At 36.9% G+C, this 27,921-nt stretch overlaps 1 protein-coding gene across 1 annotated transcript in view; it reads left to right on the plus strand.

Moving 5' to 3' along the window:
* LOC124595284 overlaps positions 1-25,598 on the plus strand; it is a 72,599-nt gene extending 47,001 nt beyond the window's left edge. Inside the window, exons 7-9 of the mRNA XM_047133968.1 lie at positions 16,817-16,942; positions 23,659-23,789; positions 25,384-25,598. Of these exons, the coding sequence (XP_046989924.1) occupies positions 16,817-16,942; positions 23,659-23,789; positions 25,384-25,487 (361 nt within the window). The 3' untranslated portion in view covers positions 25,488-25,598. The remainder of the gene's footprint in view (positions 1-16,816; positions 16,943-23,658; positions 23,790-25,383) is intronic.
* The last annotated feature ends 2,323 nt before the right edge of the window (positions 25,599-27,921 follow it).

Below are 27,921 nucleotides of genomic sequence, written 5' to 3' on the forward strand. Positions count from 1 at the left end.
GAATTTTTTCATCTGGGAGAAAACAGGGAATTTTTCATTGTTTACATTTTCAGTTAAATTTTTGTGATTTTCACTGGTAAGAACCAATACTCTAACAAAGGATATTACTGTATCCCACTTCTGCAGAATAATACTGCAGCAACATAACATGTAAAAAAATAAAATAAAAAAAAAACTTCAGTCACAAAGGAAATACGCCATATACAACAATAAAAAACAGTGCTCATACAAGCGTCTGCCAACAGCAAAGTGTATCAAAGACTATGCAGTGCCTCATAACAACAAATTGCCTACGATGAGCGTGACATGACAGCTGTTTACATTAGATTCATTTGAGCAGTTGCGGGGGGGGGGGGGGGGGGGGGGCGCTCTTGTGAATGCATGGTTGAGTCACGTATGAGTAGTACCTTCTGCTGCTTCTGGCTACAGATGTGTGGCTGGGCACCACTGTCTAATATTGCCCTGGTTCAGAAATATCGGAGATCTGGGGCTGATCCACAGAGCAGCCTGAGTTGTAGTGGGGAGGTGGGCAGTTTCCATGTGACCTGTGTTTACGTTTAGTGATTTTGCTGTTTCCTCTTCATTTATTGCTCTCACATTAAATGAAAGCAAAACAAATTTCCATGGCTGGGAGCTATTAAATGAATTAAAATACGTTCGCATAATTACGGAAGGCTAAAATATGTTATTAGTTTCAGATTTTATTTCCACCTTTCTGACAGTCAAGCATTAATCGCCTTGCAGAGTAATGAAGTTATTTTTGTCAGTTTGTGAAAGAGATTTGGCTTTTATTAATCTTTTGCAGTGAGGCAGTCAATTTATTTGAAACGAAGTGTTTAATTTCACACTGTTGGCTAATTTCAACTGTTCGCTGCATTTCAAGTGCACATTTTCCATTTTCTAGCTTGTATGGTATTATGCCATAATAAAGAACCAAACACGAGATAATGCAGTACTGGTACGAAGAAAATTTGCATCTGAGTCTGGACGTACGAATGAGCACTTTAAGCCAAATTATGCATTTTAGTATGGTTCACAAAATTCCAATGATCTTGAAGTATCCTATGATGACTTTCCTTTTATGACATAATGCAAGATCTTTTAATGTTTTACACGTACGAACATGCAGGCTTCTTGCGTCATCGTAGTTGCACAAGCGCAGTGACACCTGTTATCTGCTGCTCTCTGGCAACTGCTGAAATGAACCAATTTTTAACAGGTCACAGGAAAATATTGTGAATGGTGATTTGAAAAGCGTTACTTTCAGAGTAAATTTCCTTTTACACAAGATGAGCCACGTGCGAGAATGTACGATGAATTTCTTAAATCACAGAGCGTTTGACTCTCATTTAAAAATCAACTCTTTGAGGGCGACCATCTAGAACAATTTTGAGCCCAGAAGATCAGACATTTACATCGTTATTAAAAATTTTACTGGCACATTTCTGTGATGTATCTTCAAGTGTAACATGCGCAAAAAAAGATCAACATTATATGTGGAAGCTTAGCTTCTCTTGCAGCTTATTAATCTTTGAGATCACTATTATATGGAAAAACTTTGTTTTTCTTGTAGCAACACTATGTATATTAATTTAAACCATTAACTTTCCTTATTTGAGTGTTCACACTACTTAAGAGTGATCTTGCTATTGGCTGACTACATCACGTGTCCTACGCTGTCATCAGCTGGTTAGATCATGTGACATGAGCTATGACTGGCTTACAAAAGCATGTTGCAATCTCTATTTAAATGCTTCAGAAAGTAACATGCGGTGTTTGGTGGAATTCAAATTTATACCTTCGTAACACAAAAATATGCAGCATACATGTTGCTGCACATCAAAGGTCTTTCCAAAACGTGTTTTTTTCCCTCTGAGTTTCGTTTTGTAAGTGCCGGGAAATTCTGCATCGATGTATAAAACAATAAAAATTCAAAGGATTGATAAGTTTTACAGTGCCAAGGAAAAGTATACTGTCACTTAACATGGAAAAAATGTATTTTCACCTGGGAGAAAGTGTATTTTCAACTGGGAAATCTGGGAAAAATCTGTGAATTTTGTTTCATTGTCCATGTATACACCCTGAATTACTATGAATTATTTATAGATGTAAAAAAATATTCTCTTTGAAAAATAACATTTTAATCAAAGTAATGTAAGCGACCAGTGGCAGACAAACAGCAGGTATGCAATAAAACATGGCAGCAAGTTGTTCTGAGTAGCAGTTTGGAAGGTAGGAGATGAGTTACTGGCAGAAATAAAGTGGTGAGAATGGGTCATGAGTCATGTTTGGGTAACTCAGATGGTAAAGCACTTTCCTGTGAATGGCAAAGGTCCTGAGTTTGAGTCTCAGTCCGGCATACAGTTTTAATCTGCCAGGAAATTTCATAACAGTGCACACTTTGGTGCCGATTGAAAATTCAGCTGGAAACAAACAGTTCTTGTTTCTCTGCAAGTAGGTCTAATATTTGTACGTCAGATACTTGTGTTAAATTTTTTATAGTAGTGGAGATTATACTAAGATATTATCTTTGTATTTGACTTTGGTTCCTCCAATATACTGCTATACTTTTGGTTTAAAAAATTAAAGAAGATTTGATTTTGGCATTGAAACAGTTATCAAGCCTCCATGTCGTGTGTGAATAAGCAACTCTTAACAACATGAATAGCTAATTTTTTCTGCCTGACCACTAAAGTGTGTGTGTTTGTTGAAAACTTAGCCCTAAATAAATGCTACATTGATTAGACACACAGGAAAGTGTAGAATAACGTCAATGTATCCTACTAAACACAAGGAATTTTATGAAATAAAGTTTGCATAAAACCAGTTAGTATATAAAGAGAAAACATCATGTTAGTTAGATGAAATGTTATCATCAGAAGCAATGTTTATCAGAGTATAAGTAAAGTTTACTTGAATTTTCATTTTATAACATAATTGCAAGACATTTATAACATATACATTAACACAATAAATAAAATTAAACAATGGAAAATCCAGAATGGATAAAATCAGAACACAAAAAATAGTGCAATGCTAATAATTAACACTGGGAGAATAACACTGCACAGCTAGAGACTTTCTGTTTGCCAGGCACAAGAAATTCTAAGAATGACTGTTCCCTTAATGTCATATGTTCGTGAAAAGTTTTTCTTTTCCAGTCAGTAGTCATTAAGTACCAGTATATATGTTTAAGCCTTCTGTATATATGGTTTCCCACTTTCACCTGTATATCATCAACATACGCTTCCAACATATCACATTGTGTCATGAGATTCAATACCTTTACTGTTATTAACATCAGTTACTTTTTCCATTACTTTAACATTCAGTTAATGATTGTGATCCATCACATTTTCACTACCATTTTCAGACAGTTTTTCTTCATATAGTGAATTTTTGTGTAGATTACTCAATCTTCCCTTGAGTCATTTATGAATCCATCTCTGATACTCTTTCCACCATTGTGGATACAGTTGTTTACTTATTACTGCCAGCTTTTCTCGAAAGGGATTGTTATGAGACACTTTTCCTAAGGTCACCAAAATTGGGTTTTACACATTCTAAGTTTTGTTTGGTATTTACATGACTTTCAACTGCCCTCCCTCCTCCTTTCCCCAATATCTGATTCCTGAGCAGACTTTGGCATTTCCAACACAACAGACTTTAGATAACTCACTTCTTCTTCTTACCCCCCTTTAGCATCTAACAACTTCACTATATCTGAGACTTCAGTCTCTTCTTTTCCTAACAGTATTTCTTCATCAGTTACGTATACAAAACCACATTACTTCCACCTCAAGAAATCTCTTTACAAACTTAATTATTATTTCATTTCTCATTTCAGAAAGTAGATTATCTTTGCAGTGTTCTGTGAAATCCATCTCCAGGGAAACTTTTCACAGGAATATTAGACCAGTTGTTATATGCAGCCTGAAACAAACTTTTTGCCTTTCCAGTTGTTTTATTTAAAGTACTTACATGAACAATATTTTGGCTGTTGGCAGTTTTAATTTGATCTTTTAATGTACAGCAGAAATTTCATTTCTGAGTCCTGGCTTTATTTCAGTCACTTCCAGTTTTACTGTTTGCGATCTGGATTCTGTGTTAGTTAACCAGTCATCTGTCTTATTCTTTTCTCACTCAACTTGTCTACTTTTTCACTTATAGCTGTTACTCGTCCACCTAGCTCACTTCTGACCTCAGAAATCTGAGTGCTCTGTCCACCAACTATTTCACTTTTTGTTGCTAAAATGTAGCTATTTTTGCCCAATATATTGACATCCATTTGAGCCTTTAGTTCTTTCTGGTTTATAATAATTAACTTAATTCTTGATGTTGATGTCGGTGTTAAAAGTATGTAGTTGGTTTTCCAAGTTCATATTCTGCACTGTAAACTTTCGTGATAGTGCTAATGTGTTTTCATAAATAAAAATGTTAGTCACAAATTTAGTTAAAATCTCTGGTATATTACTCAGCAGGTTTACATGAACTCATAGTCATGCACCATTTTACCATGTCACACTATTGTACAGTAGCCACAGTCCTGGACTTGCCACTATTGCACAGTACAATAACGTAAAATACACATGACCATAAATCACAGCTGTCTCTCAGAATTCAAAACACCATCTTGACTTCTGGAATCTCACTAACAAACATGGTGGATTTAGCCTTAATATATTCTAATGTCTTGGGTTGGTGACAAATGGAAGACAGTATTTGTGATACAAACAAAACAGGTGTTGGTTATTTTCATATACTAATTCTGCTTCCATGTAGTGATCATTAACTACAGAAATGTAATTTACAGTTTCTGTGTTTCACACTTTGGAGACCAAGCCCAAGCGTAGCTCTGGCGACAACTTTTTGTATGCGAGTATAGGTTGGGCTGCAATTTTTTTGATGCACGAGCCATGTATTGCTCCATAACTGGACTCATTTCTTATGAGAACAATGTGCGGATGTCTCACTATGTGTCCCTTGACTAATGTGGTCTTCTGTTGTCAATTTCTAGAATTATTTCACAAGAAACATAGTGAACTTAGCAGCTGCTGTTACAAATGCCTGAGTTACTATGATTGCATTGAGGCAATTTCGTGCATGTACTCATTAGGTTTTGCAGTTTTCTGTAATTTTGCTACAAATATGTCAGTTGAGTGAGCAAGTAGTTTTGGAAGCTCAAGAGGAAGAAATTGCTCAATAACTCACCTCATAGTATTTTCTTGGGAGGATAGTTGCACTTTTTGTCATCATTATTTTAAAATTTGCAGTCCATCAAAGAACTAAAGTAAATAAGAAAAATAAGTCTTGGAGCTTGCTCCTTTTTAGTATGTGTTACTCTTGAAGATACATCAATTACATACATGCTATTAATGCATTAAATAATGGCATAAATGGCTGGTTTCCTAGGCCCAGTATTCTTCTAAGTGGCTGCTCTCCAAAGTACTAATGGTACAATGAATGTGAGCCCAATAGTGGTTAAGAAAATTTGGATTTTAAAGTTTATTTTTCTTTGATAGTGACTTTCTAAGTTTGTGTATTACTTTAATAATGTAACCATGTAGATAGAATTCTTGTGTCAACAAGTTTGTAAATTGAGTGTGGTATGGAATTTTGATTTACTGTGCAATTTAAATATTTCATGTTTTGATAATGGCCCAGTACAACAAGTTTGACAAGATTTATTATACACTGTGAATACTCTGTCTTCTAAGCATTCTGATGAGCAACAAATTCTCACAAGATTTAAAAAAAAAGTACTTCTACAGTCTCTTACAAAAGTCATGGTCTTTATCAAAATGGACTGACTGATGTTCATGCTTAAATAGTTTGAGTCTGTTAGTTTTGAATGTTTGTGTGTTGAAAATGTAGTCGTAATTTTGGTTCTTTAAAATCATCTTTTCTTTGCTGTTCATAAGAACATAAGTTGACTATTGCAACATTGTACAAGTATAGGTATCAAAAGATGGTGTTGCAATTTTTAATATTTAATTTAAGAGTGTGCAAAGTTTTAGGGAACAATGTGATCCAAAGCAACATGTGTTTTTCTGGTAAACACATGACCAAACCCATTATTGAAATACCCAATATATGGTCTAAAATTCTATACTATGCAGTCTTATGCAGATTTTGTTACTTTCTTGAGTGTCTCTTGTGTTACCGGTGCCCTTCTTCAATTGTCTGCACAGTCTCCCTGATGTGTGCCGTACCGCATCTGCATGGAATACAGTAGACACCTAATTTAAGAGCTCCTAAGTCATCTCTTGCCATATCTAATTGTACACATGTTTTCAGATGTGGACAGAAAACTCATTTAATGTTTTGTTGAGCTGAGACTCTGCTGATTTCATTCAACGCTTTGCCAGTGTATGTCAGTTACAACATTGTCTTATCCTCATCTCGTTCTATTTGCTGGTTCTGTACCTCCCACCTGAAAGCACATCACCATTATCTCCCACTGCCTTTGTTCTTCCTGAATAGGTCATTAAGGTGGTTGAGCCCCAGTGGCAGGCTTTCTTTATAATTCATAGGCCCTGTGTACCAATATATGTACCACACCCTCACACTGTGAAGGCAGCTGGAGTTGTGAAGATACAAATCAGTGTAGGTGGCTTTCCTCTACACACTGTGTCACATAGTGCCACCCACTATGTGCTTGACTAGGATACTCAGAAATGGGAGTCCACTATTTGCTTCTGTCTCCTCAGTGAATTTGATACTGGGGTGCAGAGAGATCAGATTTTGGAGAAAGCCATAAATCTTTGCAGTCCTGTGTGGCCACACCGCAAATATATCATTGGCATATCTGGAAAGAAGTTTGGGCTTCAGTGCAATTCTTTTCAGATGTTTCTCTTCTAAATCCTTCGTGAGTGGTGACAGAGGGCTCGCTATGTTTATGCCATCTGTTTGTTCGTAATAATCACCATTTAAGAGAAATAATGTAAATGTGAGGACAAATTTGAAGAGGTTAGTTACTGTGGGGTTGAAGTTCTCTACGAACAGCTCAAGGGAATCAGCAAGCACCACTGGTGAAGAGGGAGACAACATCAAAGCTAACCATAAGGTTCTTGTTACAATGGCGTAATTCTTGTAGCCTTTGAATGATGTGTACAGGGTTCCTGATGTAGTGCTGACATTTATTGACGTATGGGCTTTGTGCTGCAGTTAGATGTTTGGTCATTTGGTATGGAGCTACACCTATGTTGCTTAAAATAGGACATGGAGGAGTGTTATTTGTGAATTTTTGATAAGCTGTAGGGGCTCAGTGGGCAGCTGTCTGTGGTCAAAGCTTCTTGATGGTTTTCTTTGCCAGAGACTGGCGTAGGATCTTGATGATGTTACTGTTTACTCTACTTGGTCAGGTCTCCTTTTAATTTCCTGTAAATTGGATCCTCAAATAAGTTCTGCTATTAGTGATTCTATACTGACAGCAGAAGTAGTCGACCGACATTTTCTTTGTCTGCATGTCAAAATGAATATATCAGGATCATTCCATAGTTCTCAAATGGGAGATGTTTCCACTTTGGGATGTTTGTCTTCAGTGGAATGGCTCTAGTGACTAAACAAGCATGTTTCCCAAGGTATCTATTCTGCATCATTTCTCAGGAGGGTAGAAATTACTTGTTCTACGCCAGTGATGAAATCTGCATCAGCTGTTGGTGTTGGTGCAAAATTAAGCCCCTTTTTCAAAAATGGTTTTGCCATCTCATCAATCTCTTTCACCATGAGACTTGTTCTTGTTCATTATTGCTGTTTTTGTGGCTGCTGTTCTCTTGCTGCCAGGCGTGTGAACGTGGAGACTCATTTGGTTGTATCATTGTGTTGAGATCAGTCTGCCTGAACTCAAGAGACAGTGTCATCCAGTTCCCAAGAATAAGGAAAGAGTAAACAAGCCATCTCTAAATGGCGTATGAGCAATTCTTTAGATGTTGTGTCCAGTCTCTGACGAATATACCAGATCCTTTCTCATACAATTGCCAGACTTGCTTTTCGCGTGATCCAGTGGGCAGCCATGGTATTTGTATGATGGGTGATCCTTGTGAATATTGGTATTATGCCATAGTCTCAGCACTTTGTCAAGAAGGTGAGAGAGCTAAGGAGACACTCTTTCCTATCATAAAGCTTATCCAGCTTCTTATAGAAACAGTTACTTCACTTTCAGTAAAAGCAAGCATTCAGCCAACTGAAGTCACTTCATCGCCTGAGAATGATTACTACATCTACATTTCTGATCTTCAATTAATGTGAGTGTTGTTTTCATTCTTCAATTTGAAATTTATGCTGTGTGTTTCCTTCTTGTTCAACATTATTTGTTTGCTTATTGACTAACTGCAGACATTGGTGAGGATTTCATTTTTTTGCTTTCTCTATAAGGATTTCTTGTGTTTTATCTGTGATTACAGTTACTTTCATACACAAAAGATTGTCTAAAAAGATACTGATTTATCTCTAGATCAACAATAGTTGTAAGAAACTATCTTGAGAAGTTATAAAAAGTGAGACAAAGACAAAAACAAGCGACACAGATGACCTAAAAATCAGGCATGGAAGTAACTTAATAGAAAATCAAAAAAGTGTGGCTGAAATTTTTAACAAGCATTTCCTGTCAGTAACCCAACAAATTGGCTGTAGGCCCTCTGTTGAGGAAGCTATGACTTTACATCAGGATGCATACTCCAATATAATACCAGAAATGTACATTAATCCTATCACTGTAGAGGAAATTCAAACAGTCATCTGGTCTTTAAAGTGTAAGAACTCTGCAGGAGTAGATAATGTATCCAATAATTTATTGAAATTTTCATGTAAATGGATTAGTGATATTCTGTGCCATATTGTTGATGCTTCATTTCAACAAGGCATTTTTCCTGAAAGACTGAAGTATGCCATTGTGAAGCCCCTACACAAGAAGTGTGATAGAGCTGAGCTCACTAACTACCGCCCTATTTCACTGTTAACAGCCTTCTCTAAAATTCTAGAAAAATTAATGCACAATAAAAATACTGAACACCTCATAATGAACAGACTTATCAACAAGAGCCAATTTGGCTTTCAAAGGGGCTGTTCAACTGAGGATGCAGTGTACGCTCTTACAAATGAAGTACTTGAATGTCTAAATCAAAAAATGATAGGAATTAGTGTTTTCTACGACTTATCAAAGGCATTTGATTGTGTAGATCACCACATTCTCATACATAAAGCCAAACTACTTGGAATAAGGGGTGTTGCAGGTAACTGGCTACAATCTTATCTGCAGGAAAGAAAACAGAAAGTAATTTTAAACAGCTCAGATGAGTCAAGGGATATCTCCGCTCAGTCTGAATGGACTTCTATTAGTTGTGGTGTGCCTCAAGGCTCAGTTCTGGGGCCACTGTTGTTTTTGATGTTTATAAATGACTTACCATTGTGTGCAAGCCTGCCTTGCAAATTTACTCTTTTTGCTGACGATACCACCATCTTCATGAGTGGGAAATCAGATGTTAATTTCGAGGAGTCAGTTAACGACATACTCTCTGAAGTGATTAACTGGTTCAGTGTTAATGGTCTCTCTCTAAACTCAAGTAAGACAAATTTTATCCAGTTCCATACAAAAAAAAAAAAAGTGAGAGAAATAAATGTAACATGTGGAAATCAACCAATAGAAAGAATGGATGTGTCTAAATTTCTTGGAGTACATACTGATAGCAAAATGAACTGGTCCTTCCATATACAACAGACCCTAAAAAAATTGAGCTCGGCTATGTATGCTATCACAATGATGTCTTCCATTGGAGATTTAACCACTATGAAGTCCGCATACTATGGGTATTTTCACTCTGTTACGTGTTACAGAATTATCTTCTGGGGAAATTTAGCTTTGGCAAAGAAAATTTTTGTGGCCCAGAAAAGGGCTATTAGAATTATGTGCAGAGTACCCCCTAGGACATCATGCTGTAACCTTTTCAAAAAGCTGCAAATAATGACCACTGTATCGCAGTACATATATTCACTGATGTGTTTTGTAATTAAGAACCCTGCACAATTTCCATAAAATAAGAACTATCACAAATATGATACAAGAGGGAAAGAAAATCCTCATTGTGAACTTAAGAACCTGACAGTTGTTCAGAGAGGTGTCAAATGGTCAGGAACAAAAATTTTTAACCATCTCCCTGACCAGATAAAATGTTTAAGAGAAAATGAATCTCTTTTTAAAGCAAAACTAAAGGAATATTTGTTAAATATGTCTGTTTATACATTAGAAGAGTTTTATGACCCAAAAAGGGAAATAGCATTTAGATAGAATTATCCATCTTGTTAACAAAGAAATGTGCTTGCAATTTTTCTCCAAATTAAAACATGAAATTTTGTATTAACACTCAAAGAAATCTGCTGTTATATGTACAATATCTGTTTTTCCTCTAAACTTTGTATTAACTATATGCAGTTATGTAGAAATTTTTTATATATTTAACGAAGACTGTTTTGTATCTTTTTGTATGTTGTTGTTTTGTATGTTTGACTCGTTCCACATCTCATGTGACGTGCTCACAATACGAGATCTACGGAACATGAAATAAATAAATAAATAAGTAGAATCTCCTATACTAATGAATTTGTATTTTGGATATGGTAAATTGTTTTACGAGAATACATCTCTACCATCTGTCACTTCCTGTCAAGATATGTTTGGAACCATTCATTTGCTACTCTTATTATTCTTAATGATTCTAGATTCTTCAAAGACTTGGGTAGATTTAAAATACGCCTGTCACATCATAATTATTATCTAGTGCATGAAGTACCACATTACCTGCACCCACCTTCCACAGAAACCCTTGTCCTCCAACAACTAGAAGAGCACTTCAGATACCACATCCAAAAGTTTTCCAATTTACTGAAACCCTACTCCCATCTTGGAGTGTCAGTGCCCAACAATATCTGTCTTACCCCCAACCATAAAATATCCTCACCCCTTTCTATATTTGCATGTCAACTTCTCATAGCACCTAGACATTGCCTTGCTAAAATTTTCCACCTGCTACATCCCCAAAACTCCCTCCCAACATCCTACAAAATCCAGAACCCAAACGAAAATCAAATACTGCTCTTCATCTAGCTACCAAAATCCTCAGTCCCATGCTAGCTTCAGTCCTAGCCAAAGGCCTCACCTTTAGCCCCACACCCAGATTCAGTCATGCTGTATTTGTCAAAGACATTCTCTCCTTCCCTGATCATTGGAGCAGGAAAACGTTTTTTTATTGTCAACCCCTATGACCAGAACTGACCAGTAGTCAGTATTGAACCTTATCTCTCCCAGTTAACACCTCCAACAAACTGTGACTCTTATCACACTCTCACTTATCCACCCCCTGGTCACCTTCCAGCAATTGCTTACCACCAACAAACACATCTGTCTCCAGAGCTTCAGCTACTTATGTATGAGGAATGTGAATGAGGAACATCCTATCCACAATCCTTCCCATGCCTCGCAAAGTGATATCCTGCTGCCCATTTTAGTCTATGAAACATCCTGAAACATCTTTATGCTTCATCTACTCCTTCTTTATGCTGTATCTATTCCCAGTCTCTTCACAAAGGGATCATACCCCTCTGGAAGATTTAGATGCAAGACCTGTCCTATAAACCCGTATGGCATTTTGTATTCCAATCATGTCACAGACATGTCCCATGCAGTTACAGACAGGGCTGCCTATAAAATCAGACATGCTTTCGCACAGTCTGTTATGTGGATATGACTGCCAACTGGCTGTCAGTCTGAAATGAATGATCATCATTAAACAGTTGTCTAAAAAACATATATGTGATTTCAGTCAGTAAAACAGATTTTTCCATGCTCTCATACTAATTGTTATTAATATTGCATATTGTAAATAAAGCTCACAAATAAATGTATTATATGTCATTTACAAACTTAGTTATCTTTCAATGGCATCAGTTGCATAGGAGATATGTTATATGTTAGGAGTAATCATTATAAATGCCTTGGTTGATTCTTAGTAGACTGAAACACTCTTTGGTAATTTGTCTTACAGTTTATTCCATTATTTAATCTCAAAACATCTTGACAAAAGTACTTGAATTGCTAAAGAACTGCCTACAAAGAAGTTAACAGAAGAACTGTTTCAGATAACAATTAATTGCATGTTACATGTAGCAAAGCTTCTGGAATGTTTTACAAATTTCAAAATAGGAATTAGTTAAACTGAAGTTTCAGTTTAAATGTTACAAAATAGTGGTGTCAATTAAATTTAGTTTCAGTTTTACATTTGAACTTTTTAGAATGATAAGGCTTGTGCATTACATTCTTATTTTCAAGTATTTTTCTTGGAAGCCTCTGTTTCTGACCAAACTAATTTAATGATTAAATTCATGAGGAATATAATTAGGTAATGAATAATAACATTTTGATCATAATCTCCTAAACAAAGTTTTTAAAGTTACAAAATCTGTGTACTTCTCATTAAGTGTATAAAAGGGAAGTATTAATTACATCAATATCACCTATTATTACCTTTTATTGTTCTTTACTGTTCCAAAAGAAATGATGGGATAACAAATTTTGGTTATGAAATATTATGTTTACATATTGTGTGAAATTGTGACTGTGTAAGGTAATTATTGACAGATTATAGAAATAACAACACTGTATAAGTCTGAAATTGTATCAAATAGTGAAACAAAGATGGTCCCAGTCTTTTTCAGAATGTGGATGTGGTCTATTTTCTGGTGTCTTACAGCACCCAATTGTAGGCACACTGCTGAGCACAACATGCTGCATTTTGAAGGCTGATTAACAGCTCTAGCCATTTGGGTCCTACCCACCAACTCCAGCTTCTCTGACTACTGTAGATGGGAGTTGTTCTTGCAACACGTCTATTCATACTTCAACCCAAAATCTTCTTGGTCTCAGTCTCTGCTATCACCTGTCCGAAACCCATCTCCTCCCTTGTCCTCATGCCCTCCATTTCAGTCTTTCTACACTCACATCCTACTCTTTCCAGGCACCCTCTTCCTCTGTTCTGTCTCTTCCTTCCAGTCCTCATCTCCGTGTCATTGTGCACCACGAGCAGCTTCCCAGCCTATGACACAGTGAGCTCATTGATGCCACTTTGCCACATTCACGTGGGAAATAGGTTACTATCAGTGTGATAACAAAATAGTGACAAGCATAGAGATACAATTTCCACACTGTTTATTAGTAAGTACAGATACATAACACATATAAGCGTGATGAGCATACAGAGCATACTAACTGTCACTATCTTCAGGGGACAGCAACCCACATTTACAGAGACAGAGATGTTATGCCACCGCTATGTCCCCCACCCCATCCAGTAGTGCGGAGCATGTGAGGAGAAGCTGTGCCTGGGTGTCGTGTGTCTGAAGTGATGTAGGCAGGAGTGTGATGGTGGATATGATGGAAGACATGTTATAGTCAGCAAGGTGCGCCAAAGGGGTGCGGGGTATGCCCAAAGCATGACATCGGCAGTGCGACTAACAGGTTGCCACTGGTAGCATTAGCAAATAAGGAAGTATTCTTGGCAGCATTTTTAATTGTTGCTGGCTCGGTGGCAGTATTTGAAGAGGGGGGGCATGTTGGCAGCGTTGCCTTGAATTGTTGCAGCCATAGGAGGCATTGCAAAGCCAGCGGTGGCATAAGCCAAAATGGTGATGGTGAGTGTACCATCTGATGAAAAATGGGAGGTTAGATCTTCCGTGTCAACTTCTGGCGAAACAGGGTTGGTATGTATGAAACTGTGTGTGACAAAGCTTGCATCCAACCACCTGTCCATGTAGGTAGCAGTAAACATGAGGTCATTATCACATAATGTGATGGATATGTCGTCAGGCAGAAAATTGTGGAGAATCCTATGCCCTTGGAAATTGACTAACAGGTACATAAGAGGTGGTTAGGTAGGGAATATCTGTTATGACAGATCCACTAACATCCATGCTGGTGTAAGCCAGATCACCAAGACTGTTGTTTATTTTCCAGCAATTACGATGTCAAAAGTGTTTGTATCGTGTTTCAACCCTTCTTATGGTCCTGTAAATAGCAGTTGCAGGACAGGGGGCACAGCCCTTTTCGGGATGGTCTGGATGCTGTTGGGTGGTCAGCGTCTATGCGGAATGGTTGGCCGCTCAACTGGCATCGTGCAAAATCAGTTTTGGTGCAGGTGTATTGGGTGTGAACTACGGCATAGTGATGTTGATTGCTAATTAGAATGCAGTGTTGTGATAGTGCCTGTGTTCTGTCAGCGAGTCAAAGTTTAAACTCCAGTGGTGTCTCCTCATGCGCTAGCATCACTATTTTGATGTTCTCTTGCAGATTTAGGAGCCAGAGTGTCCACAATGTGTGACCAGGCAGGAATCTGGCAAATAGAACTTGCAGGTGACGTCAGAGTGAAGACGGTGTGCTGCTGCCCAAATTAGTCTCATTGATGATGAGATGTAGCTGCTACTCAGGCGTGCTTGTCAGTCATTGTAGCAGTAGCGTCTTGGCAGTTTCGTATTTCTAAGAAGCTAGAACATCCAAAAGCAAGCCACTCATAAGATCTGCATTGTCTCCAACGTGGCTAAGAAGAGGTGAACTTCTCGTTGTACCCAATGATGGCCATCATACCACCCACAACATCCAAAACTACAGTTGTTCCTTGAGGTTTATTCTGCAATGTGGTTTTCCCTTAGTGAATGTTTGAAGTCAGCCAGTGGCTCCACCCCATCTCGCGATGGAGCCTTTCAATCAAATGATTGTAAGACACCATAATGAGGTGGGAATGGCACGGCGCAGGAGACCCAGGAGTATCGGTGCACACGATGGGCAGAAAATGCAACTTGACTAGGGTGATCTGTGATCAGGTGGGTCATGTCATGGCATGGTTGGCATCAGTGTCATGCAGCAATGTATGTAGAACTTGGTTGGTTGTTCAAGGAATGGCCACAAGTGTGAGTGAATTTCCGGGGCCGATGCGGTAGGTATGACTTTCTGAATTTCAAATGACTGAGACAGTGGAAAATGCATGTGAAAGTCTGCATGAGGTTCTGGCTCCATAAAGAAGGGAGGCAATAGTCCATTTATTATCCAGCAACACTCTCTGTGTCTCACAGAGGTCGTGCAAATGTGCGATCATTTGTGACGCGGCTAACGCAGGTGTGATGTCGGGCGAACCAGGAGGGAGAATTATCTGACCTTGCTGAGACAAGGTCATGGAAAATGCATTCTCAGAGTCAGAGGCCATAGTTGGTTTTGGTGTTGGGTGTGGGTGATGCAAATATGAAGCGCAGTGCTGCACTGGAAGCAGGTTTGTTTTGAAGCCCAGCACAGCTTGTGTGATGGGGATATGAGTGCATCATGTTCTGTCTCACGAAACTCATGTTTAGTCGCTATGGTTGAAACAGGATTTGGAAAACCGGAAAGCACAGGTACTGAAAGGTTGTGTAAAACTTGATCCCGTGGCTCGTTGGCAGAATGATGACTAAATGGAACAATGGAGTGGTATGGCGTGGGCCATTGTCGTTCAACTGTAACAGCACTGTGGGAATCATCCGTATGGTTCAGATCTTTAATGTGAGTGACATAATGCACAAAATAACTAGCACTGGAATATGCAATGTTTTGTCCTGTGCAAAAGTTGAAAGTACTGAGATTAATGTTTGTTATGGATGTGGCCGGCCATTGTTTATTGTGACTCTCCGCCACACTTCTGTCTGTAATACCAGGAATAGATTCACTTGGTGTCAAATCTGTAATGTTGATTGTGAAGTAACTCAGTAAATTTGACACACATCATGACACAGTTCACTGTGGTGAGTTTGTACCATATGTAATGGCAGCATTCTTGACGACGTAACCAGCACGGCAGATTTTCAACTTAATATCAAAATCCCAGCACGATGTGGAAATTCAGGGTCACCAATGGGGGAAATGGGATACCAGCAGTGCGATAGCAGACTAGTGACACAGCATAGGGATATGATTTCCACACTGTTTATTAGCAAGCACTTATACATAACAGGTGTAAGGGTTTTGAGTGTACAGAGCATACTCTCACTGCCTTGCAGGGCAGCGATCGTCATTTACAGAGTCAGGAATGTTACTCCACCACTTTCCTATTCCATGTAATTACTGTCTGTCCATCCCACCTTCTTCTCCAACTTTGCCTTCCCCTCTCCATTTCCTTTATCTCCTCAGCCAATCCACTTGATAAAACCCCTCATTCCAGTTGAGCTGCAGTGTTATTACTTGCTAGGAAAATAGAGCAGTGTAGGTGTGTATGTGTGTGTGTGTGTGTGTGTGTGTGTGTGTGTGTGTGTGTGTGTGTGGGTGTGTGTGTGGGTGGGTGCATTCACGTGCATGTATGCGAGTGCACGTGCACGCGTACATGCAGTACTCTAATTAGCTCTGAAGAAAGATGCCACACAAAAGCTTAGAAACATTTTCAGTCTTTTTTTATGTTCCTGTTGACCATTGAGTGTCTTCTTGACAGTAACGTTTGTTGTTATCTTTACTGCTTACTTTATAAGCTCCACGATTACCATCCATTACCATAATTAGTACTTTAGCGAACTTCACTAAAATTGATTCAGTACTTCTGCTACTGTAACAATGAAACTGGGCCTTATGGAGGAGGTTATATTTGTTCAGGTAATTCATTAGTCTATCTTTTAGAATTGTTCTTTATTTTTGTTTAGAATGATAAAATTATTTTTCACATTGCTGATAAACTCTCTTAAATTTTTGGTACACTGGCCATTTACTGCGGTACTCCGTCTGTGTATAATGTTTTAAATTTTTTTTCCCTTTTTTTAGAACAGGAACATTTGAAAGACATACACTTGCAGATGGGTTTGAGGCCAATTTCATTTTGGGAGGTCAGTCTATGACACCTGGTGCAGCACATCTGTTTTACATTTCTGATGAGCATGAACAATCAGGGTAAGTGTAATGTTGTCACCATAAATCCATTAAGAATTTATTTACATTTCATTATCTTGATTTCATATGTTATCATAAAGTTCTCTTGCCTTATTGAAATTACATAGCAGGAAGGAAGACCACGTCTTACTAAATTACAGAATTGGAGAAACTGAAGCAAAGGTAAAAGAAGTATCAAATTCAAGGCTGCCTCAGCTGGTAGCTCACTTTTAGGAGAAACAGATAAAAGTGGAGGAAACAGGTTGTGGAAAGGGACATGCAGTGAATGAAGTTATACATTAACAAACAAAAGCAACCACTTCAGACTACTTCCATAAAGTGTACTAACAGCTGTTTATGACCATTGTTAGTCTGCCAGCATTTATAACTTTGGAAGTTAGTTCTAGACTTTTTAATTCAAAATGCAAAGGAAAAAGTAATGAATATATCATATAAATAATGGTGAACATCTCCAGATATAAGAGCAGATTACACCATGAATCACCAAAAACAAGCAATCTAAAGAGCATTTCAGCAACACATGAAGTAAATCTTCCTTTATGCAGAATGTGAGATACAGCCCAGCAGCAGAGCAAATGAATCTTGGTTTGCATTTCTCTGCAAATGCAATTAGTAGTGATAATTGGAAATTGTCATTTTTGTGATTACATCTGTAACTCCTGACCCCTCAGTGTAGATGACTGAGGACACATCATGCAGACCATTTCTCTTTGTGGTCAGTAATAAGCTTTCATGACTCATTCAACACCTTCTTTGTTTCAAAAATTATAGTTGAAAACATCAGTGACAATGAAAGTTTGAACCAGGCTGGTGTTCTCAATAGCCTCAAGGTTAGTTGACTGCTTGCAAATAGTATAAAATCTTGGTTCCAGTCTTGATTTAACATAAAGCTTCAGCTTTCATTACATTTTAATTTACTGAGTTGTTTACCTTGTATCACATAGGGCATACCATGGAGTAGCAGATTTATAATATCATTGTTCTTAATGTTTGTGACTGAGAGCACCAGCTACAACCAATTACCTACCTAAGTATTGTACTGCTGGGTTCCACTTTCAGCCTTGTTTTATGTCAATGATGCTTGTATATCAAGGTGATACATAAATATTTTGTATATGGTGCTGCATCCATGTATGCTGTATTTACATTGTATCTGTCTGTATTTATCATAAGTGCACAGCTGAATTTGAACTGGGTTTGGGTGCAGCTGATAGTTATAAAATACCCATCTTCTTCAAAACTGCTATAACCCAAAGTTCTGTATCTTTAAATAACTTGGCATGAGTTACTAAAGGCAGATCATGTGCATAAAGGAAACTCCTGTCCTGCTCTGGAAGTGGCTTGTCATTAGCATATATACTAAAAAGAGCAGGGCATCTTTGTGGTAAGCCATTTTTCAAACATAGCCATAACACAGCATTTTCCCAGAAAGTCTATATTAGACCTTCTGTTTCTAATTAATCCTTCAATAAGTTTGGGGAAACTGTATTTCTTGATAAGCTTATAGATCTTTCTTGTCAGTATACAATGATTGACAATATCATAAGCAGCTGTCAGTTTGCAGCTGCATTTTTCCAACCCATCCTCTATAAACTGGGTTAGATTAAGAATCTGAGATGTACTTTTTTTTCCTGGTCTGTAACCTGTCTGTTGATGAAATAATGCTGGTTTCATCGTGTGCTGCAAGCAGCTCAGCAATATTCTTTCAAAAGTTTTGTATAAGTGACACAACAGTATTATTAGTCTACAGCTTTTAGGATCTGACTTCAAACCAGATATTACACATGTTTTCCTTCAGAATTTTGGGATATGTTACATTTTGGGACAGTTACCACAAAGTTCAAGGACCCATTCTCTCATTTCCTTTCTGCGATATTTTATCTGTTTCATTCTGATGTCACCTGCATCTGCTGTGTTACTGTCCTTTGAATTGACAGTTGATATATTTCAGTTCAGATATGCTTAGGGGCTACATTAGTTCATTGGTTTATGTTCTTTAGTCCACTTTATTTAATAATGGGAAACTCATGCATTTCCACCTTCTGACATTTATGAGGAGCTAAAAGGACTAATTGACAGGCAGTATACTATGCATGCATTACAGCAGTTGTTGAGTCACTGCTTAGTTTCTTAATATGTCTCCAGGCTTCCAGTTTTTCATCACTGAAAGTAATTTTATCGTAATGACTCCTGCAGGATTTAACATTGCTTCCCAGACACACTATAATCATAAAGCTGGACATAAATCACTGTAAGTGCATTTTTTGTGTAACTTCAAATCACTGATGCATTATGTACTTATAACTGGGAACTAATAATTACAAATACTGAGTGAATATACTTATCTTTTCTGGCTTTCTTACAGGTAGTTTGCAGAACATCCCTTGTCTCGTTGTCAATAGGGTCAGTTTTATTATCATTCTGATTGAAACACTTTTCAGCACTTTAATTCTTGACATTTTTTGTCTTCCAAAACACTTCTTAGTAGACGACATAGTGAGAATACACATCAGAGAACATTTTTCCTAATCTCATTTTAACAAGAGGGTGACTGAACAACTGAAATACGGAACAACATCTGAACTTAACGAATATGCTGTTGGTGCACAATTTATAACCTATTTGTTTGCCACAAATCCTTCTAGAAAATTACACTTTTGCAATTAAAACATAACTTTCAACAATAGTAAACATTTTTAGAAAGTTTTAATTTAGTGCCACAGAAGGAAAATTTTTGTTATTTGAATTAATTTCAATTTATATTCGAAGTTTCTGTTGCCTGAAAGTTTCTTTTGAAACCAATATTTTTGAAAAGTGTGTTTCTTGATTAAGGCAAGTTAATTCTTTTGTCAGTAGATACCGACTTTTGAGTATATGGAAATTTTATGTAATCTCTGTTTTGTTTGTGTTGTCATACTGTGATTATTTTCTTTAAATAACAGGTTTCCAATGAAACTAATTCCATTTTTCCAAATAGGTAACAGATATCTAAATCCTGAGTAATTTCAATCCAAATCATATTAAATAATTTTTTATAATTTCACAAATTTTGCAGCCGTTTTTATGAATTCAGTAGATTGTATTCATCAGACTCCCACTAATCCGACCATTCTTTGTGCATTTGGGTGCCGGATTAATGGAAGTGACGGATTATTGAGAGAATCGGAAATTTAGTGTCAACACATAGGGACTACACTTAATAAAATCCAAAGAATCTTCATTTTCATAGAAAACTTTTGTGTGTATACATATACAACAGTATCACTCACTATGAAACATATTCAACATTTTTAATTTTCGTAATGATGATATGTGGTGGTTGCATGCTTATCATGCAACTGCTTTACAAGCATTACATAAGAACTTCTTGTTTATGAGTGTTGAGTTCGTAATGTACTTCAGAAAGATGTTTGCAGCTCCAGCATCAGCAGTGTGAGAAAACTTCATGCTCTCTTCATCACTGCTCTCTTCTTCATCACTTTCATCATTACTTTACTGCACATTAAAGTTTGTTCTGACTCACAGTTTTTCTCATTCAGTCACTTAGCAACATCAACTTCATCAATTTCCCCTCCTCCTGGAAGCTTGTGGAACATGTCAATCTACAAAGTGTCAGCAACTGATGATTCTGAATTGACTTGCTCACCCCTGTCACTCAGTACTGGCTCCCACCTCTGCATCAGTTAATGGCCACACTTTTCTCCAGCTCTTCCTTGTGGTAGCTTTTTCCACTTTATCCCATGCTTCTGCTGTTTGGTAAACAGTATCACACAAGTTGGTCACTTTCCACACTCTCAGCATAGCTTCGATAAAGTCATTTTCATATTTGTTCAGCAAAGAGATGAGATGTCCACGTCGATAATGACTTTTAATTTATTGCATGATTCCCTGGTCCATATGCTGAAGGATGTAACATTGGGTGGTAGAAAGAGTTCTTATACACCATCAGACTTCAGAGTCACATTGGAAGGGTGAGGATATGTTTCAATGGAAACCTTTTCTTCCTCAGCACTTTTCTCACAGCTGGTACAAATGTTTCAGGAACCACAAAGGTAATATTCCTCTGTCCATACATGCTTTCTTTTGATCAAAATATTGCCCTGGTAGTGATTTCCAAGTCACCATGAGCAGTAGTTTACAACTCCAATTTGCATTACAATGTGTGTTGTTTCTGTTGTTTGTACCCACAAACTGTCTTCTCGTTCATCTTTTGCAAGAAGCATTTTCTATGAGAAGTTGGTTTCATCAGCATTGTACAAAGCATCAGCAGTTAAATCTTCTTTATCTATTATTTTCCATATCTCCTTTACAAACTGTTCTGTATCTTTTTCGTTAGCTTAGCAACTTTCTCCAGTGACTGTCAGTTGCCACATGCTATGTTGCTTTTTGCAGTTTTATAGCTGTCACCCAGTTGTTCGTTAAATGCAACTGTTTTTTCCTTTATTATAAGGCCACTCAATGGAATTCCTTTACTGTGTTGCTGTATGAACCATCTACAAAGCGCTATGTCCTGTTCTTCATTCTCACTCTTTCACGTAACTCTCCATTTTCCCAAGTTGCTCTCCTTTGGGGCTGCTTATTGTCAAATAAAATTTTCTTTGTTTTTTGATGTGATGAATAGTTGCTCATTGAACATTATACTCAGCAGCAATGGTTTTCTGGGAAGAAACTCAGTTCAACTACTCTAAAATTTCCAGTTTCTTCTTGGGATCTAGTGTAATGTACTTACATTTAGAAGCCATGATACTGAACTTTAACAAAAATCATAATTTCAAAGATACTTACCATTTTTATGGACTAACAACAAAGTTCCACACAATAATTCGTTGTTTTGGGTGTCATTTCTGTTTGAGTGACTAGATGTTGGATGTGGGCTGCATTACTAAGAGGCCAGACTACTGAGGGCTGGATTAGTGAGATTTTAAAGTAATAGAAGACAACAGTATGTAACAGAAAGATAGATCTTTCTTTTATACTTACAAGTGTCTCTTCTGTTCCAATAGAAATCATGAGCTGATGAACCTTCATTGCTATATGCTATACATTTCAGAAGAAATGCATCTATTAGTTACAACCCATACTGGATAACATGCTTATTTTTATGTGATCACCTGTATTGTGTCATACATATGCAAGTTCAGATTGTGAAGTATACCTGAGATTTGGTTTGAATACTTTAATAATGGAATTTTGCCTACCCACCTGATACATTTTAAGTAGTTTCTAAGAACCTGATCACAAGCATTTATATATAGTGTGAACCCCCACCAATAATTACTACCTGATCTTCTTTTGCGATACTGTTTGTCTCTGTTATGCATGTTAATAATTCTTAGCTTATTTCGAGATTTATCCTCTGCATATGCAGTGGAGATAGCAGAATTACTCCAGAATCTACCTCAAATAAAGTTTCTGCAATCACCCAGCAGGATGCTGTGAGAACAATGTCCTCTTCCTTCCATGGATTCCTAAGTAAAGTCTTTCAGCAATTCAGTTACACTTTCTTATGAATAAAATAAACCTATTACAACCCTAGCACTGTGTCAGTGAATAATTTCTGTCTGTTGTTAAGCCTGCATGATAGAACTCATTGCATGTGGATACTACTGTAGAATAGATCACATGAGTGTCTTGTATGTAGTTTCTGTAATATATGAACTGACTTTCTTAGAATTTTTTCAACAAACCTGACTTTCAGTTTATCATCCCTAATGTTTAATGTTAATTACATTTCACATCACTTTGTGGTATCACCTTGAAGACCCTTGGCTGCTGTTTTCACTGGGCACAGAGGCCTTCAGTTTCAGACCAGAGATGATGGTGGCCATGTGTGTGTGAGTTGTGTGTGTATGATGAGTAGCAATCTATCCTATTTCATTTTAATTTTGTAATCAGATGTTGCTGGATTCTTTTTCTTATTTATGAACATTCTCCTGTGTTTACCCACATTGAAAGAGAGCTACTGCTCATTGCTTCAAGATGCTGCTCTGTCTTCATCAGACTGCATCATCAATTGGTGATTTTTCATGTAGACAACAGTGTCACGACCAAAAACTTAAATGGAAATATTGATCTATGTGACAAACCACATACATGTGTTGACAATATTGGCGATTCTGTTATGCTTCCTCGGGATAAATTCCATGCTACACGTGTTTTTGCCGAAGACAATATAAGTGGTTCTACCAGTCAAATATTGTTGACCCACTCACAGGTTGCATACTTTGTATATTCATGTCACAGTTTGCAGTAAAAATTGTGGCACCTTAACCAACGCCTTTTGAAAATAAACGAGACAGAAGCTACCCACTGATCTGTATCTACTATTATTGAGATATCATGTGTGAAAAAAGTGAGTTGTGTTTCCTGTGAGTGGTGTTTTCTGCAACCATGATAATTTTTTCAAAGGATTTTTCTCTTTCTCTAGCTTTTCTTTGTGTAGGTTTTGGACTTACTCACAAAAATTGGATTTTTAACTTGGCTGAACACACAAAAATGGCTCTAAGCACTATGGGACTTACCATCTGAGGTCATCAGTCCCCAACACATAAAAATGTGCCTTCTGTACTTTTGACTCATTTTTATGACTTTTCTTTGTTTTATTGCATTTTATGTTAATATGGATTAAAATAATACACAGTGTTCAAACTATGCTTACTTAATTGTCACTTTGGCTCCACTGACATGATACTGAGCATGACACTGATTTTTTACAGAGAGAAGCCCTATATACTTTTGTCTGGTGATGATGATGGGAATCACTACATCCTCACTGCAGTAAGCCAAGACGCAAATGAATGGAGTTATCAGAAAAATATTTACTTGGAAACAGGTGGTACTACTACAGGTGAGTTTTTGGGAACATGTACATATTAAGTTGATTAACTTTAGATAATTTACTTTAAGCTGAGCAGTTAGTTTGGATCTCATCCTCACAAAACAGTTTGTTGAGAAACATATGTATTTTCATGGTTTTTGCTCTGTAAATTATGAGAGGAAAGAAATTTTCAATTTTGCTAAACTAGCTGCAAAATTGACATTTCATTTCTGAAGTGTGATACTCCTGATCTGGTCACAGGCTAAGAATTGTACTGAATTCCGCTTGAGGTCAGTTCAGCTCTACTTCACATCTGTTGCCCAGGGTTTTGTTGAAAGGGATGTAATTGTAACACACTGATTCAGATTTTGGATTCTTTGTCAATTTTATTAACAATGTAGGAAAAATAGATTACTACTTACCATAAAGATGACATATTAAGTTGCAGACAGGCACAATTAAAAGACATTTACACATAAGATGACAAGGAGGTAAGTAGGAATCTGACTTTTCGTACATTGTTATCTGTTAACTGTCCCTGTCTACAACTTAACGTGTCATCTTTATGGTAAGTAGCAATCTATCTTTTCCTATACTGTTGATATTCAAACCTGCAATTTCCATTGTTTGACTTTGTGGATTTTATTGATAAGCCTGTCTGCTCCAATATGTCATCATTATATGTATTTTCATGGCCTTCTTCATAATTTATCACTTATGTAATTTGCTTAGCATGTAATCAGGCTCCAAAAGCTTGCACAAGTATAATCTTCTGTTAAGTGTGTGTTCTCCTGCCACCACCTTGTGAGTAGATGTTTTTTATCTCTCCAATTGCAATCACAAATTTCACTTTATACTCCATACGATCATACTGTTGACAATATGCCTTTACTTATGACCAGAATTTCTTTGGATTTTGTGAAATATCATTTGACAATATTATGCTATGGTAATCGTTCAAGGCATCATGCATTCCTCCCTTGACAGCAAAACACATTTAATTCAGAATCTCTCTATCTATAGCCCTATACTTTGTTTTACACCTGTCAGCTGCATTGTGTGTGTGTGTGTGTGTGTGTGTGTGTGTGTATTGTGTTGTGGCATTGGGGGGGGGGGGAGGAAGGGGAATATACAGTCCTACCATTAAGTATTCAGAAGGCACAAATCACTAACAGGTTGTCTGTATATTCTAGGTTAAAAAAGCATTTGAAAGAAAGATAGTAAAGTTTCACATCTTGCTTATGTGCCTGTCAATGACTCAATTCCTCTAATATTCAGTGAGTTGTTACCTTTCCTTCTAAATTATTTTCTTTTCTTAAATAGAAGGTTCACATCCCTTATGTAAATTTCAATTTTCTCCTGTCAATGGGTAAGATATTTTGTTGTCTGAAAATGTTACTTGTCTTTACTAGATCTCAAGGATGGCAGCAGTGATTATACTGGAAATTTTAGTGTGTAAGACCAGGTGGTATATTTGAAGATATTTTCTGCCAAAACATACAGGATTACTTATAAATCTGTATCATTAATGAAAATGACATTGTTGGCAAAAAAAAAAAGAAAAAAAAAAGATGTTGCTTTCATGTTACAGAATGTCTTGTAAATATGAAACCTTTATTTTCAGGCAAGTCTGTTGCAGTTGATTTGGATGGCGATGGCAAGACGGAAATTATTGCAGCTGCTTATTCGGCAGGCAGGGTATATGTTTACAGCTATGGAGATGTGTAAATATTTCTGTCCCTTTGTGTCTTAAAGTCACATCACTGTCTACAAAAAAAGATTAGTAGCCATGGGAATGGAAATTATAGTGTATTAATAAAGTGTATCTATCTCACTGAAGTCTGATTATTATTAAATGTTATATGTTGGCCCATGGAGTATTTTGTCCAACAGTATAGGAGTGGACATATCAAGTATTAGTTCAGAAATATTTGTATATAAGAAAACACATACACACACACACACACACATGTGCACATGCACATGCTTTCGTGTGTGTGTGTGTGTGTGTGTGTGTGTGTGTGTGTGTGTGTGTGTGTTTGAAAGATTTCTCCATGGTCTGCAATACTGATGGGAAAAAAAAAATTATATATATATATATATATATATATATATATATATATATATATATATATATATATATATATATATATATATATATATAAAAAAACAATGATGAGGTGACTTACCGAATGAAAGTGCTGGCAGGTCGATAGACACACAAACAAACACAATGTATGGTTATTTATCAAGTTGAGCAAAAGAGTCATTGCAGCCATTCAACAAGTCTTGGTTTAACATTACATTACATTAAGACTTGTTCCATAGATCTAGAATACGACATTTCATAATAATGTGGAACATGTTAGTTTAACGTAAGGTTTCTTTACACAATATAATTAATTTTTTTGTTGCTGTGACTGCTTCATATTGAGTATAGGGAAATGTCATTCAGAAATTCTTTTAATTTGTTTTTAACCCTTTACCTACCATTGGGCCTCAGAGGCCTGTCCTTGATGTGTAATATCTTACCTATATATTTTATTTTAATGAAATTTTATGAATTTTCCTAGTTTTTGAAGTTAGTCGTAATTTTTCAAAAGAATTATTAAATTACCCGTGGCTTCATGTTAAGGTGTTGGTCCACATTTCCTCCCTTTTTTTTCAACAACCAGGTGTCTGTTTGTGCAGCATCTCTTACATAATAATTTTCTGTTGTTGACTCACACTGTTACTCTTTCTGTGTTTAAATGTCGTCTTTGTGATAAGCACATGTTTATTTTGGTGCATTACTTCATTAAATCTGTCTGTTTTGCAAAGTGAAAATGTTATGAAGCAGAGGTCTGTCAGATGAGGAAATTAGGGAATTGTTGGAGCAGTCTTCTGGTTCTGAAAACCCATACAGTGAATGAGAATCTTCCAGTGATGATGAACATGGGGTGGATGTCACTGAAAACTCTGTTGTTGACTCACACTGTTACTCTTTCTGTGCTTAAACGTCCTCTTTGTGATAAGCACATGTTTATTTTGGTGATTACTTCATTAAATCTGTCTGTTTTGCAAAGTGAAAATGTTATGAAGCAGAGGTCTGTCAGATGAAGAAATTAGGGAATTGTTGGAGCAGTCTTCTGGTTCTGAAAACCCATACAGTGAATGAGAATCTTCCAGTGATGATGAACATGGGGTGGATGTCACTGAAAACTCAGATGAAGATGATAACCAGGAAGAATCCCTTTACAAAGATGGATAAGGACAAATTAATTCAAATTCTATTGAGTCTGGTTAATTGTTTCCTCATAATGAAATGAAATATAGGCTACAGCTCCTCAAGCTGAAATTTCTAGTAAATGGAGCAAAAAGGATGTATTCAAAGAAGCTCAAGGTTCTAAATGTTATTCTATTAGGAACTGCGATAATGAAGAATTTTGTTTTATGTTTCTTTCGCGTACCCCTCTTGACATAGTGTGTATATGGACCAACAAGGAAGGTCGTATCATTTACGAGGACAGTTTGGATATAGATTCGTATGAAATGAAAAAAGTTTCTTGGTGTTCTGATCCTGACTGGAGTTTACAAGTCAAGAAATGAAGATATCAGTCAGCTTTGGAATGTTGAGAATGGCTGACCTTTGTTCAATGAAATTATGTCTCGCGGCTGCTTCCATTCTTTTCTGAAGGTGTTGAGCTTTGACAATCCAGCTGCCCAGCATGAACATACCTCAAGTGACAAATTGGAGCCAGCCAGAGAAGTTTTTGAGATGTGGGAATTACCCTTCGAGATGCCTACATACCAGGATAATGCATGACGATGTATGAACAGATGGTCACATTTCGAGGTTGCTATCCATTTCAACAATACATCCCATAAAAACCTGGTAGATATGGAATAAAGTTATGGCAATTCAGAAATGAAAATTAATGCTTAATTAAACTAAATACAGAAATAATACACTTAAATATCATTATAAATGGTTATCTATAATTTGAATATAATTATGCTGTTAGATTTTGAAACCAAGAGGTATTATGTTAGTATTTGTTTATTCCACAACAGAAGGGATTTTAGTACAGAACAAAAAACTGATGCATTCACCATGTGTCGAGTACCTGTTTCCAAAACAGCAGTGTAGTATTTCTGTTTGCTCATCACATTTTTGCAGTTC

Source organism: Schistocerca americana, chromosome 2 (genome assembly GCF_021461395.2).
Source record: "Schistocerca americana isolate TAMUIC-IGC-003095 chromosome 2, iqSchAmer2.1, whole genome shotgun sequence".
NCBI lineage: Eukaryota > Metazoa > Arthropoda > Insecta > Orthoptera > Acrididae > Schistocerca > Schistocerca americana.